The 12,492-nt window shown below is 33.0% G+C and overlaps 2 protein-coding genes across 2 annotated transcripts; one reads left to right on the top strand and one right to left on the bottom strand.

Annotated features, from left to right (window-relative positions):
• Positions 1-1,337: 1,337 nt before the first annotated feature.
• Positions 1,338-6,128, top strand: EPC1 (Nucleotide-diphospho-sugar transferases superfamily protein). The gene is made up of 5 exons (XM_085709135.1): positions 1,338-1,926; positions 3,258-3,654; positions 4,335-4,498; positions 4,617-4,687; positions 5,642-6,128. The coding sequence occupies exons 1-5, from the start codon at positions 1,721-1,723 to the stop codon at positions 5,800-5,802; spliced, it is 999 nt and encodes a 332-aa protein (XP_085565261.1). The 5' UTR covers positions 1,338-1,720; the 3' UTR covers positions 5,803-6,128.
• Positions 6,129-7,785: 1,657 nt separating this feature from the next.
• On the bottom strand, positions 7,786-10,329 carry LOC146924111 (uncharacterized). Its single transcript, XM_085709134.1, has 2 exons — positions 8,936-10,329; positions 7,786-8,098 (listed from the first exon to the last, which is right to left on the bottom strand). The coding sequence occupies exons 1-2, from the start codon at positions 9,952-9,954 to the stop codon at positions 7,843-7,845; spliced, it is 1,275 nt and encodes a 424-aa protein (XP_085565260.1). The 5' UTR covers positions 9,955-10,329; the 3' UTR covers positions 7,786-7,842.
• Positions 10,330-12,492: the final 2,163 nt, after the last annotated feature.

A 12,492-nucleotide genomic window follows, 5' to 3' on the forward strand; every position in this document is an offset into this window, starting at 1 on the left:
GAGAAGTTGTGAAGAGAGAAATAGATGAGAGAGAGTATGAGAAGAGAGAAAAAGGTGAGAAATAGAGTAGATTTGAAGGATTGTTTGATTCAAGAGAAAGATAAAAGAAATAGAGAAGAGAGAAGTTTTGATTGAATCAAAAAGTACAAAAATACCCTTGAGATAAAATTATCTCATAAAAATAATTTAATTAATTCAATCACTTGATATAATTTTGAGTAGTTTAAATAACTAGATTAATTTAACTACCTGTTATATTACTTATTAATTAAAAGTTTAAATTAATTCAATGATATAAATTTGAGTAGTTTAAGTAACTAGATTAATTAACTACCTCTTATATTACCTATTAATTAAAAGTTTATATAGTTTAGTTATTTTAATTATTAATTAATTTGATAACTTTAATGTTTTAATAAAAAAAATGAACTCACGCCTTACAAAAAATAAGAAAGGAACTTGTCAAAAAAAAAAATAAGTGAACTCACAACTTAAAAGAAAACTCACGTAAAAAAAGGAGTTTGAAACTGAATAAGATAAGGAAGGGTAAATATGGAAATCTGGAAAAAGTTCCCATTTCTCAGCTCTTTCTTCGCTCATGAGAAGAGAAATAAAAAACATGTGGGTCCCACGTGTTTTAACTCTCTCTCCCCTATTTCTTTGGTTTCCAAACAGGAGAAGTTGCCAAGTTCTCTTCTATTTCTCTCGCCTCAACTTCTCTCTTCCCTAATTCTCTTCTACCAAACACAGTGTTAAAAAGATTTCGTTAAAATCATACTCCCTCCGTCCCGGAATAACTGACCCATTTTCTAAAAAAAAGTGTCTCAAAATAACTGACTCATTTCAATTTTCAATACAACTTTTATCATTCCCAATACAATACTCCCTCCGTTTCTAAATATAAGCAAAATTGACTTTTTAGGTTCATTCATTTAATGATGAATGTGGTTTATAATATGGACCACATTCATCATTAAATGAATGAACCTAAAAAGTCAATTTTGCTTATATTAAAAAACGGAGGGAGTATAACACTAAATAATACTACTTTTATCATTCCCAATACAATATATTCCACTTTTCCCTTCATTTATACACTTTTCTTAATCTGTGTGAAAAACCAAAGTAGGTCAATTATACCGGGACGGAGGGAGTATCTTATTATTTAAACTAGATCTTGATTGCACACACTTCAAGCCTAACATGACAAAAATTTATTTTAACCAAGTAAACGACAAACATATTATGTGTCTCCATCAATCAATTACTACTAACAAATGTTTCTTTTCTTACCTCTCACTTACGACACCAAACAATAAAAACATTCATTTTCCTTCATTCCAAACACATAACTATAAAAATTGATGAAATTTCATTTATTTCCATTCATATTGCGTGCATCAACCAAAATCTCTCAACTCCGAACAAAAAACACCACCGTTCTCAGAAAAACACCATCTTCCTCTGTTTCTTCATTTTCTGATCCAATCAATCAAACGGCAATAAAACCATCCACGTGTCATCCATCACCTGATTCATGTCTCCTTAACCATCAACGAAAACAAACGAATCCTCTTCCATTTTCATGATCCAAGACACGTTAAAATCTTAAACTAATCAGAAGCTCCGGTTCGAAATGAAGGTTTTCTTGGTTCGTTACTGAACCGAACCGCTTTTGGTTTTTTTTTATTTAGAGATTTTGTTGTTATTAGCGGCGGTGATGAGAGGGAGCTGTTGGTTGAACCGTCGGATTGAACAGAGGTTTCGGTTACTTGCGATCTCCACCGTTAAATCAGCCAAGATCAAGCTTCTGTTATTTTGTTGCGTCGCGTTAACGCTTCTCGCGTTTTCTTCTACTGGTTCAAGTTTCTTATTATGGGATAATACTAATCACACCCCTCAAATTCCCAGTTTCACTGATTCAAGGTTCGTTCAATTTAATTCTTGAATTTAATTTATCGTTTAATTATTTCACTGCGATAGTTAATGATGATGAAAGTTTAGTTTTGTAGTTTCTATTTTAGGGTGATATAATTGCATTTAAGAAAATACAAAATTTATTTTTGGTGGGAAATTCTTTTATGGAAATGTTTTTTTGTTGTTGGAAAAATACAAAGTTTCGGTTTTTTTTATGGAATTTCTATATATGTGTTTGGGACTAAGATTCTGTTTGGGTTTTATTTGCTGTCTTTTTTTTGTTTGTTTTGCATAGGAAATATAAATAGAAAGGGATTTTGTATATAATAAGGTTTTATTGCCTTGATTTGAAGGTTAGTGCTAAAGTTTAATTTGAAGAGTAAAATAGGGAAATGGACTTTATGTTTAGTATTTAAATTTGGAATGAATATATAACAAGGTGATTAGTGTTATTTATAGATTGTAACGAGTTTTTGGTGTTGGGAATTTTGGATATTGATCTATGAAGCATATATACTCCTCGGATTAGGCGTGTCCCGGTGTCGGATATGTATCGTATTTGACACCAACATGACACATATAATTACATTGATTTATGTCATTTTCTCAAATATTATTGGTGTTGACATGTACATGTCATGTCTGTTGTCCGTATCTATGCTTCATAGATATTGATGTTTAGAAATGTGTGTTCTGATGTCACTTTTGTTCAAATTTGTATACTGGAAGTAGAAACGATTACCTGGACTTTTAATTTTTTTTGGTACTATTGTCCAGTGATCATTTGATCAACTACGGAGTTCGGATCAGTAATTTGTAGCTGATGGATAATTTAGTGTGTTTTTGGTCAGTGTTGGGCTAACATGATTTAAATGAACTTGATTATGTATGATTTGATTTGGTTAAATTTGAATTTGAAGTGAATTTATATATATTTGGATAACTTTACCCTGAAACCAAGTTCAATGTAAAATTTTAGTATTAATTTGTTAACCCAAGATCCACTTTTTATCTCTTATTGTTAGATTGATGTACAGAGAGAAACTAAATTTTAGTTCAAAATAACCAAACATCTAATTTTTTTTTTACTGAAGTCATGCTTGAGAGAAGGAAATCAATTTTGACCCTCTCAATCATGAATTTAAACAGGCATTTAATGTTGTTAGAGTTATCGTTTCTTGACAAGCTTTCAAAGTTAACTTACCCTGGAATCAGAGAGAGAGGGAAACAAAACAGAATCTGGAGTTGACTTTTAAATTATAAATTTTATTTTCATGAGTGCTGAGGTTTTGTTGCTAGTAATACCAGAGAACTAATTGTTGTTTATTCTTTGTTCACAGGAAAGGATATTCTATTGTAATGAACACGTGGAAGAGATATGATCTCTTAAAGCAGTCTATTAAACATTATTCATCTTGTCCTCGACTTGAGTCAGTACATATTGTGTGGAGTGAACCCAATCCTCCATCAGAAAGTCTTCTAAAATATCTGCACCACGTTGTAAAGTCCAAATCTAGAGACGGACGATATGTGAAGTTGAGGTTTGATATCAACACGGAAGACAGTTTGAATAATAGATTTAAAGAAATTAAGGATTTGGAGACTGATGCTGTCTTTTCTATTGACGATGATGTCATATTTCCCTGCTCTTCGGTGGAATTCGCATTTGATGTTTGGCAAAGTGCACCGGATGCAATGGTGGGATTTGTACCTCGTGTCCATTGGTTAGATTCGTTGGTATGTATGGTTTATTTATATCTATTTTTCACTCCATGATTTTCAATTATCCTTGATATTTTGACTACACATTATTACTTTTATGCCTCTGCTTTTGGAACTAAAACATGAGCTAAAATGTGAATAACTAATTAAGCTTGGAGCAGGGAAATTCGTTTTTTTTATAATAATCTTCATGCATTATTTCCTGTTCTTTGTTTGAACTGCTACATTTGCCCTCTAACAGCCATAATCCCCAATAGTATTTACCTTTTAAGATGTAGTTTTGCAAAACATTGAAAGCATACTATTGTGAAACATATGGTATGCAGATCCATTTCAAAATTAAGCATGAAACCTTATTGCCATAAAACAACAAAAATAACACATTTTGTATATCGCACGTGTAATTTAGTTTCTGAAGCCGACCCTCATTGTTATATGAGGACCTGTTATTTTGTCCTTGTTGTGGATCTAACTGAAAGGTAAAGAAAGTTGAACATTTGTTTCATCTCTTAAATCCATGCTTTAAGTAGCTGCTAGTCATGTTTGATGCATCTTTAAATCTGATGTGAACTTATGATTAATGTCGTTTAGATTTCGTTTATCGCTTTTCCCATGTTCAGATCAGAGAGATAAAAATATTAAAAAAAAAAAAAACTTGTAAGGCTAATCTTCCAAGTTATTCAATGTTCTTGCAGAATGGCGACAACAACAAATTTAGATATGGTGGATGGTGGTCTGTGTGGTGGACGGGTACATATAGCATGGTGCTCTCCAAGGCAGCATTCTTTCACAAAAAGTATTTCAGTCTCTACACAAATGAGATGCCATCATCAATTAGAGAATTTGTAACTAAGAACAGGTTTTTATCTGAACTAAACATCCCCCTGCTAATTTTTTATTTATTTACAGACTTCAATCTTTCAATATTTAATTCCAACCATTTTGTTATTTGATCAATAATTCAAATGATTTACCAGGAATTGTGAAGATATTGCAATGTCTTTTCTTGTCGCAAATGCAACTGGTGCACCCCCGTTATGGGTTAAAGGTAATTTAACAATGCCGTATCTTTTAATTATTGAACGGGAGTTGCATGAATTTTCTATTTTCATTTTTCCTGTTTAGTTCAGAAGTTCCTCAACTTCACTAGCTCAAAACGTATATGCACTTGTTTTCCCGTCTTTCTCCTTTCTGACATTTGTAAGATTGATTTATGGTAGAGATCCAATGAATGATACATGATTAGTATGGTCAATAGAAACACTAAAGCAAACCACATTTTCATATTCTTCATTGGCTGCTAGAAGCAGTTGTAGTTTGTCGTGATCAATCGAATGAAATTCTTCCCCCTCCTTCTTTGGATTAGATGGTGTTTGCTATCTTGTTAACATACATAAAAGTTATAGCAATAGCAAAAGGATGTAGCTGCAATTCAGATTTCCAGTCCTTGACTTCTTGTTCCTTTATTACACCCTGTACATTGAAGCAATTAGTACAACAATGTACTAACTCATGTAAAACTGAGATTGAAATTATTTTCAACTGAACATAGCATATATGTTTATCTTATAATTAAGGAAGTTAAAGTATGGACTCTTTTGTTCCTTTCTGTGGACCAAATTGTGCAATGATGCCTAGCTATCATAGCATGTTTTCAGTTATCGTGATTTCATTTGTTTTGGCTTATTTTGTGTTGCACCATGAAATTTATTTTTGAAACCAATGACCATGCTACCCAGTGTTTTGCGACAAGTTGTGTACACTGTCTCACCTTGTTAGGCTTTGTATAATCTTTAGTATTGATTGTGAAGTTCCATGCTAATGTTAGGTTTTATGCTGCCAATCATGATAATACAAATCAAACATTGCTCTCGTTGGTTCTAAACCATGTTAATACATGTCGCCCATACAAAGAAGATGCATGTGTATGATGTTTTTTTTTTTTTTTTTTTTGACAAACATATATATGATGTTTACATTGTGGATTTTGCCTTTGTTACAGGTAAAATATATGAGATTGGATCAACTGGAATTAGTAGTTTGGGAGGTCATAGTGAACGGAGATCAGATTGTGTCAACCTATTTACTTCTGTGTATGGGCGGATGCCCTTAGTATATACGTCAGTGAAAGCCGTTGATAGTCGCAATGTCTGGTTTTGGTGATTGGTAGATTGTAATTTTCATTGCATTTTTAGATATTCCACTGTTGTCAATTATTGTTTAGTAGCTAGTTTTTTTTTTTTTTTTACTCTGTTTAGTTGCTAGTTGAGTTACCACGTTCACGTTAGTCATTTATAGCTGTATGATATTAAATTTTATACACAATTCTTGCTTTTTGGCCCTGATTTAGCAAATTCCTTAGGTTGATTTCTTGTAATATTGAATTGTAATCTAATGCAGCATCCTCTGTTAGGATGCTTTTTGTCTCACAGAATAAGAATTTGATTGTAGAATATTGAAGGATATTAAACTTCTAGTATTGTACTTCATCTTGTGTGTAGAGGTAACAGAATTGATGAAGTGTTAACACAGGTAAATCAAACCAGTCAGAATGTACAAATATCAATGACCAACATTTTCTTCAAACTGAAACATGAAAGAAAAATAAGCATCTAATTCAGTTGGTTTACATTGAGTACTTAACACGCTCTAAACTGCACATGTTTGTTGATGGAGTGCAACTTCAACAGCTTGGCGATCACATCAGCAATCTGACCTTGTGTTTCACAATGAACTAACACAATACTTTCATCTCTTGTGATATCATTTAGAAAATGTAATTGAACATTGATGTGTTTTCTCTGCCACTGGATTTTACAGAGCAGAACATGCATCACATATTAGAGAGCTACTTTTGTCCCCTCACCACCCTTTCTTAAAAACCGATCCCATCTAGATGCATGTTTCGGACGGAAAAAACACCATGTTCATGCTGACAGATAGATAATCCGAACAAGACCGTGTTTTTTGTCCATCTGGAACAGTACATCCGAACGGATTGGTGTTTAACGAGGTAATATAACCAGCCCTCCACATATGGTCTTAGCTCATAAAGTATGATTGGTGCCGCACATTGATATTAACATGTAATCGAAAACCTATGTAGTTTGCATTGTTGAGACACATTGATACTAATCCAAACTGTACACTATGATAGAGAACCTGAAACTGTTATACATCAATTATGCAAGACAGATATGGAACACAATTCTGCTACAGCCTGGAAACAATTTTTTTGATGATGAACTGCTTGGAGGAATTTGAACATAGTTGAACCTTTGTTGTTGCTTTGGACTGTATTTGGAGAGCTAGGAACAAAAACGTTTTTGAGAATTGTCCTCACAATTTTGAAGATTCTGCCAGGAGATTAAAACCAGAAGTCATGAGCTGATCCAGGTATACAATTTGCAGCTAACAGTTAAGCCTGATACTTATTTTGGCAACCACCACGTGATGATTGGATCAAATTAAATTCTGATGGCATGGTGGTGGATAACGGTTCTAAAGCTGGACGTGGATGTATTATACGCAACAGCAAAGGCGAGTACATTCTTGGTTTCGCGAGAAACATCTGTCATGGCAGAATTTTCTGCAGTATTCTACGGTTTAAAATTCCTTGTAGACAAAGGCTTTCCTTGTAGACAAAGGCTTTTCAAAGATTATGACTGAAACCGATTCGATAGAGGCTTTAAGTATTATGCAAACCGGGTGTGTGTCCAATCATCCATGTTGGTGAGCTTGGAAAGAGTTATGTTAAATAGTGAAGCAGTTTGGTTGTGTGGAGGGGATTCATGTCCTTTGGGAAGCGAATCAAGCAGCGGATGCCTTCGCTAAGGAGGGATTGAATCAGTCGATGCAAATGCACATTTTAATCAATCTTCCTACTTTTTGCTAAAGAAAGTAATTAGTAAAGTGAGAAAATCACTTATCAGTGTTTTAACCACTCTCGATTTGTTATGCATCTGCATATAATATCAACAATTGATTCGCTTATCAGCGACTGATATTACTCCCTAGTGAATTGCTCTCTTTAGAGGAGCATTATCCATTTATATATAACCATATACAACTGTTCCATGAATCACTCACTAGCTGTAATTGGACAAAAAACTACTTTGATAAACAAATTTCCACAAAACAAAAATATCAAGGAAAAAAACTGAAATTAAAGTGGGATATATAGATGGATAATATGGACAATTGTCATATTTGTAAGTTATCTAATTCTTCTATAGGAAAGCTAGTACTATTCTCTTGTTGTCCACCAGTGTTCCAAAGGAAACTAGCATACTTTGATAAATAGTAAGTGTTTCCAGGATCTGCTTCCAATGCTTGTAGATATCTCAGCTCTGCTGCCCAATTATCCTTTCTTATCCACAACAAGAAATCAGCATATCTACAATAAGCTTCAGCCTCTGGTGACTCCACTAGCACTGATTGCTTGTAGTATTCTTCAGCACTGTAACCATATCAAATGTACAAAATAAGGAAATTAAATTAGTAATGAAGTATGTAACTTCTAAAACTTCAAAGAATAATGCATATGCACATTTATTTGAACTAAAAGTATGTCACTCTTATTATATATAGCATTGCTATTTGGTAAGAGCTAAAAGTATTTTGAAGGCTTATTCAAAACTAACCAATCACACATTTGCATAGGATTTGGATTGTGTGCGGTGTGACTGCACGCAGTTAACCTCATGTACATGATCCATATTTCAACGCAGATTTTGATATATATTTTTTAAAATCTAAAATGCTGAGCTTGAAATCTAAACCGTCTGATTAGATGTGGCTAACTATGCGCAATCACGGGTTGTGATTACACACAATTCAGGTCCTTTTTTGTACCTAACATACAGAAGCATAATGTCTATATAATAAAACTTAAGGACAGCAATCATAATATTCATTAGCATTTTTTTCTTACTCATTTGTCTGTCAACACTTAAAAATGTCATTTCAACCCACTTTAGGCCAAAACAAATACACTGAAAATTACTAATTTTAGCTTCAAAACAAATAAAAAATTAATCACCCCTTCATTGCATAAAGGAACAAACAAGCATATCATATGATTCTTTTCTAAGTATATTTTTCTCTTAATACAGAACATGGTTTTAATTAGCAGGTTGCAACAACAAAATTGCAACCACAATATAAAGGATTTTGAAGCCTATGAACAACATCGACCGCATTTTATAGCATAACAGCGACTGCAATTTAAAACCATATAATGCAAAAACATCTAATTCTAGCCAAATTGTATCACAATTGAATTTTGAGAACTTACCCATCATTGTCCTTCATGACAAGGAAGAGAAACTGTGCATAGTTAGACAGAAGAAGTGAATTGTAAGGTGCAAGACTTGTATGCTTTTTGTAATAAGCATCAGTTTTCTCATATTCCTCATATTGATCCCCTTCAATCTCCACAGAAACAGGACTCACACACTTTATCATTGTTTCATGATCCAAATCCTCACCCCTCAATTCTCTTTGCATCTTTGAAGCTTCCTCCAACAAAGAATTCCACAACTTTTCTTCCTCTTCTGTTAACTCCTTCTTTACACACTCATCTTGAACAACATCACCATGTAGAACTTCATTCATCAATGATGAAGGATTAACATCCTTAACAGTGTTATTGTTGTTACTCATAGAAAACAAAGAAAAATTACTTAAAAAAACCATAACATCAACCATAAGAGTTGGTGTTTCACTGAAAACCTGTTGAAACAACCAAACAAATGAATCATCCATTTCTCTATTTAGCTTAACCATAACACTTTCCAAGTCTTCACCACAAAGTAACTCCCTTGTTTGCAAAGCATGATTTTGAAGTTCATGAAGCATAAACAACATAGATGAAAAACTCTTCTTTACAGAACAATTATTCAGTTTACTTGCTTCATCTTTCAAACCTTCTTCTAATTGTAACTTCTTCTTAATCATCCTTATAGATAAAGGGATCCCAACACTTTTCACTTTTCTTTCAAAACTTAGTCTCAAAATCTCTTCTCTCTCTGGCCAACTAGGTGGTTCAGGTTGAATACCAAGAAAAGAAGGTTCCAAGATTTCTCTTTTATTTTCATTATTGTGGAAATGAAAATCATCAAAAAGAGAAGAAGAACAAGAACAAGAACGGTTTACTCTTTTACCCCTCAAGTTTCTTGAGAAGGAAAAACCATTGATTTTGTTCCTCAGTGGCAGAGAAGAAACTGAACGTGGTGATTTCAATGAATCAGAAGGAAGAGAATAAAGGGTTCTTAGTTTCCAATATTCAAGTTTGGGAGAGACACTTGAAGCCATGTTTGGTTACAAAGTTTTTCAAGGGATCAAAGAAAAAACAGTGATGAATTTTACACTTAAAGAACCCTTTCACCCAAAAAGGAAATTTGATCAAATCTATAAAGTTTTTTTATTTTATTTTATGAGCAATATCTATATAGAAATTAATCACAATCAAGGGAAATCCGTGCATATAATAGAGAAATTTCAAAAGGGTTACATAAAAATTTTCTCTTTTTGATATCAAAAGTCTAATAAGATCACTAAATTTTTTTATAAAATGAGAAATGCAAACAAAAAGGGTGAAGAAAAAAATATCCTTTTATAGTAAAAAACATGAAAAAATCTAAGAGAAGAGGCAAGTTTTTGACTTTTGAGGATGTTTTTGTTAATACTGAAGTTATGATGAAACCGTACAAGGTTGATGAGCTGAAAAGTGGAGTGGATAACACGTGGGGTCTCTAACAAACGTGGCAATGAGATAAAGTATGTGAGATATTTATTTTTGGTGTGAATTTGTGACTTTTTAATGGATTTTTTGCTTTGATATTTTGATTGATAAGTTTGTGGATCATGCACTTTTCTTTTCGTTAAGGATCATGCACTTTTTGGGTTTGAATGGTTCTTGATCCGAATTGTGTGTGATGCTAGTCATATGCAACTAGATCACTTGGGATGGGTAAGTCACTAAATTCTAAACTACCGCAAAGCTGGATTTTTGGAAGGATTGTTAAAGTATATAAAGAGGCGGGTCGGGTTTATTTTGGCCACGTCCATTCTTAAAATTCAAAAAATTCAATATAGTGATGAGTGAGTTGGTTTTGAAGTGGCGGCGGAGTCTTTGGGTTTGGGAGGAGGAGATGTTAGTGGAGTGTAGAAATTTGTTATTGTCTGTTATGTTACAAGTTGACGGCAGTGACGTGCGGAGGTGGATTCCAGACCCGGTTGTTGGGTATACATTTAGAGGGGCATACTGGCTTCTCATTGCGAGGCCGCTTCCCAGTGTTCATGTCTTCGAGTCTCTATTATGGAGGACGGAAATTCCTTTGAAGATTACTGGGTTCACTTGGCGGTTGTTACAATTTCGTTTGCCTACTAAATCAAATTTGTATCGTTTGCCTACTAAATCAAATTTGTAACGTAGAGGCATTATCTCATCCGATGTTCAGATGTGTGTGGCTGGTTGCAGTTATAAGGAAACAGAGAACAATCTTTTACTGTCTTGTCCCTTATTTGGTCAGATATGGCATATGGTGCTGGCTATGTGTTTACTCTGCGAATCATTTTAATATTGTTGATCATTTTCATCAGTTTGGTATTATTTCTGGTGGCGCTGGTTTGGTTTGCTTGTGTTTGCGTAATTTGGAAGAAAAAAATGAAAGAATTTTCTGTGGTAAAGAGAGCTATCTCGTGTAGCTCCTGGACAAAAGTAAAGTTTTTTTTTATCGGACGGACAAAAGTAAAGCTATTGTCTTTTTGGTGGTTTAAAGCTCATCATGTTGTCTTTCATTATATCTTTCATAATTGGTGCCAAAACCCATTATTGGCTAATTCATACTTTTTGCTGTTTGAAATACTGTTGTAAATTTTGGCTTTTTGGCTTTCTTCTCCGGTACACCTTGTGCCGGGAGGATAGTCCTTTGAATTTTTTATATCATTTTGATTTATTAAAAAAAAAAAATACCATCTACATGTTTCATGACTTTAATGAGAATTAGCGCACATCTTCTGGTCTTTGATATAAAAAAATAAGGTTGTAATAACGATAACGAAAGGGTCGCGCTTTCATCTCTCTCAATGTGTTTAGCACTAGGTGTTTCCGAGCAACGAGGCTTAAAAGAAATTTTCTAAAAAATGTAATTAAATGACATTATTTTTTATGAAAATTTCAAAACTAATACTAAATTCTACAATTTAAAATTTTAAAACTTATATTGATGAAGTACTTCTAAATCAGTATATAAGTTTTAAACAATTTTGTCAATAAAAAAATCTTAAACAATATTAACAATTTTTTTAAAAAATCACATTTTTTTTTTAACATGTTGAGTCCGTGGCGGATTCATGAATTTAGATCTTAAATCCATTGTTCGAAAAAACTGCTCCGGGTTTGAATGAGTTTTGAAATTTCTTAAATTGTTGATTAAAATTACATTTTTGCTTATTTTCCTTCTTGTTGATAGAGATGTGTGTACTTTTAATGTGGATGTTGTGTATGAACAACTCTCACTTCTTTGTTCATTCTTTTCCTTCATGTTATTGATAATTAATTGGATAAGATATCATTCTTTTTTATTTATGTTATTGATCATTCATTTCTTTGTTCACTTATGATGAGTGTCGATTCAATTAAATTTAGAGTTCACGCTCTAATATTAAAAATAGACTCCTAATAATAATTCTTTTTGGTAATTTGAACAATTATAACTTAATAATAAGGGTTATTTTAATTTTAATTTGTTTTTATTCTTTTTAGTAGTGCTATTTATAGCGAAAACATCTATCCCGAATTTTTCACGACCAGTCTTGGATCCATTTTTTTTACGAACAACCGTGATT

The sequence above is a fragment of the Medicago sativa genome, chromosome 5, assembly GCF_051527215.1.
Source record: "Medicago sativa cultivar Bolivia chromosome 5, Bolivia_mono, whole genome shotgun sequence".
NCBI lineage: Eukaryota > Viridiplantae > Streptophyta > Magnoliopsida > Fabales > Fabaceae > Medicago > Medicago sativa.

Bases quoted from the DNA above. Each gene is read 5' to 3' on its own strand.
- LOC146924111 (XM_085709134.1), bottom strand. From the start codon at position 9,954: ATGGCTTCAAGTGTCTCTCCCAAACTTGAATATTGGAAACTAAGAACC. The intron at 8,099-8,935 runs GTAAGTTCTCAA...ATATGGTTACAG, and splicing joins GTCATGAAGGACAATGATGG to TGCTGAAGAATACTACAAGC.
- EPC1 (XM_085709135.1), top strand. From the start codon at position 1,721: ATGAGAGGGAGCTGTTGGTTGAACCGTCGGATTGAACAGAGGTTTCGG. The intron at 1,927-3,257 runs GTTCGTTCAATT...CTTTGTTCACAG, and splicing joins CCCAGTTTCACTGATTCAAG to GAAAGGATATTCTATTGTAA. The intron at 4,499-4,616 runs GTTTTTATCTGA...ATGATTTACCAG, and splicing joins GAATTTGTAACTAAGAACAG to GAATTGTGAAGATATTGCAA.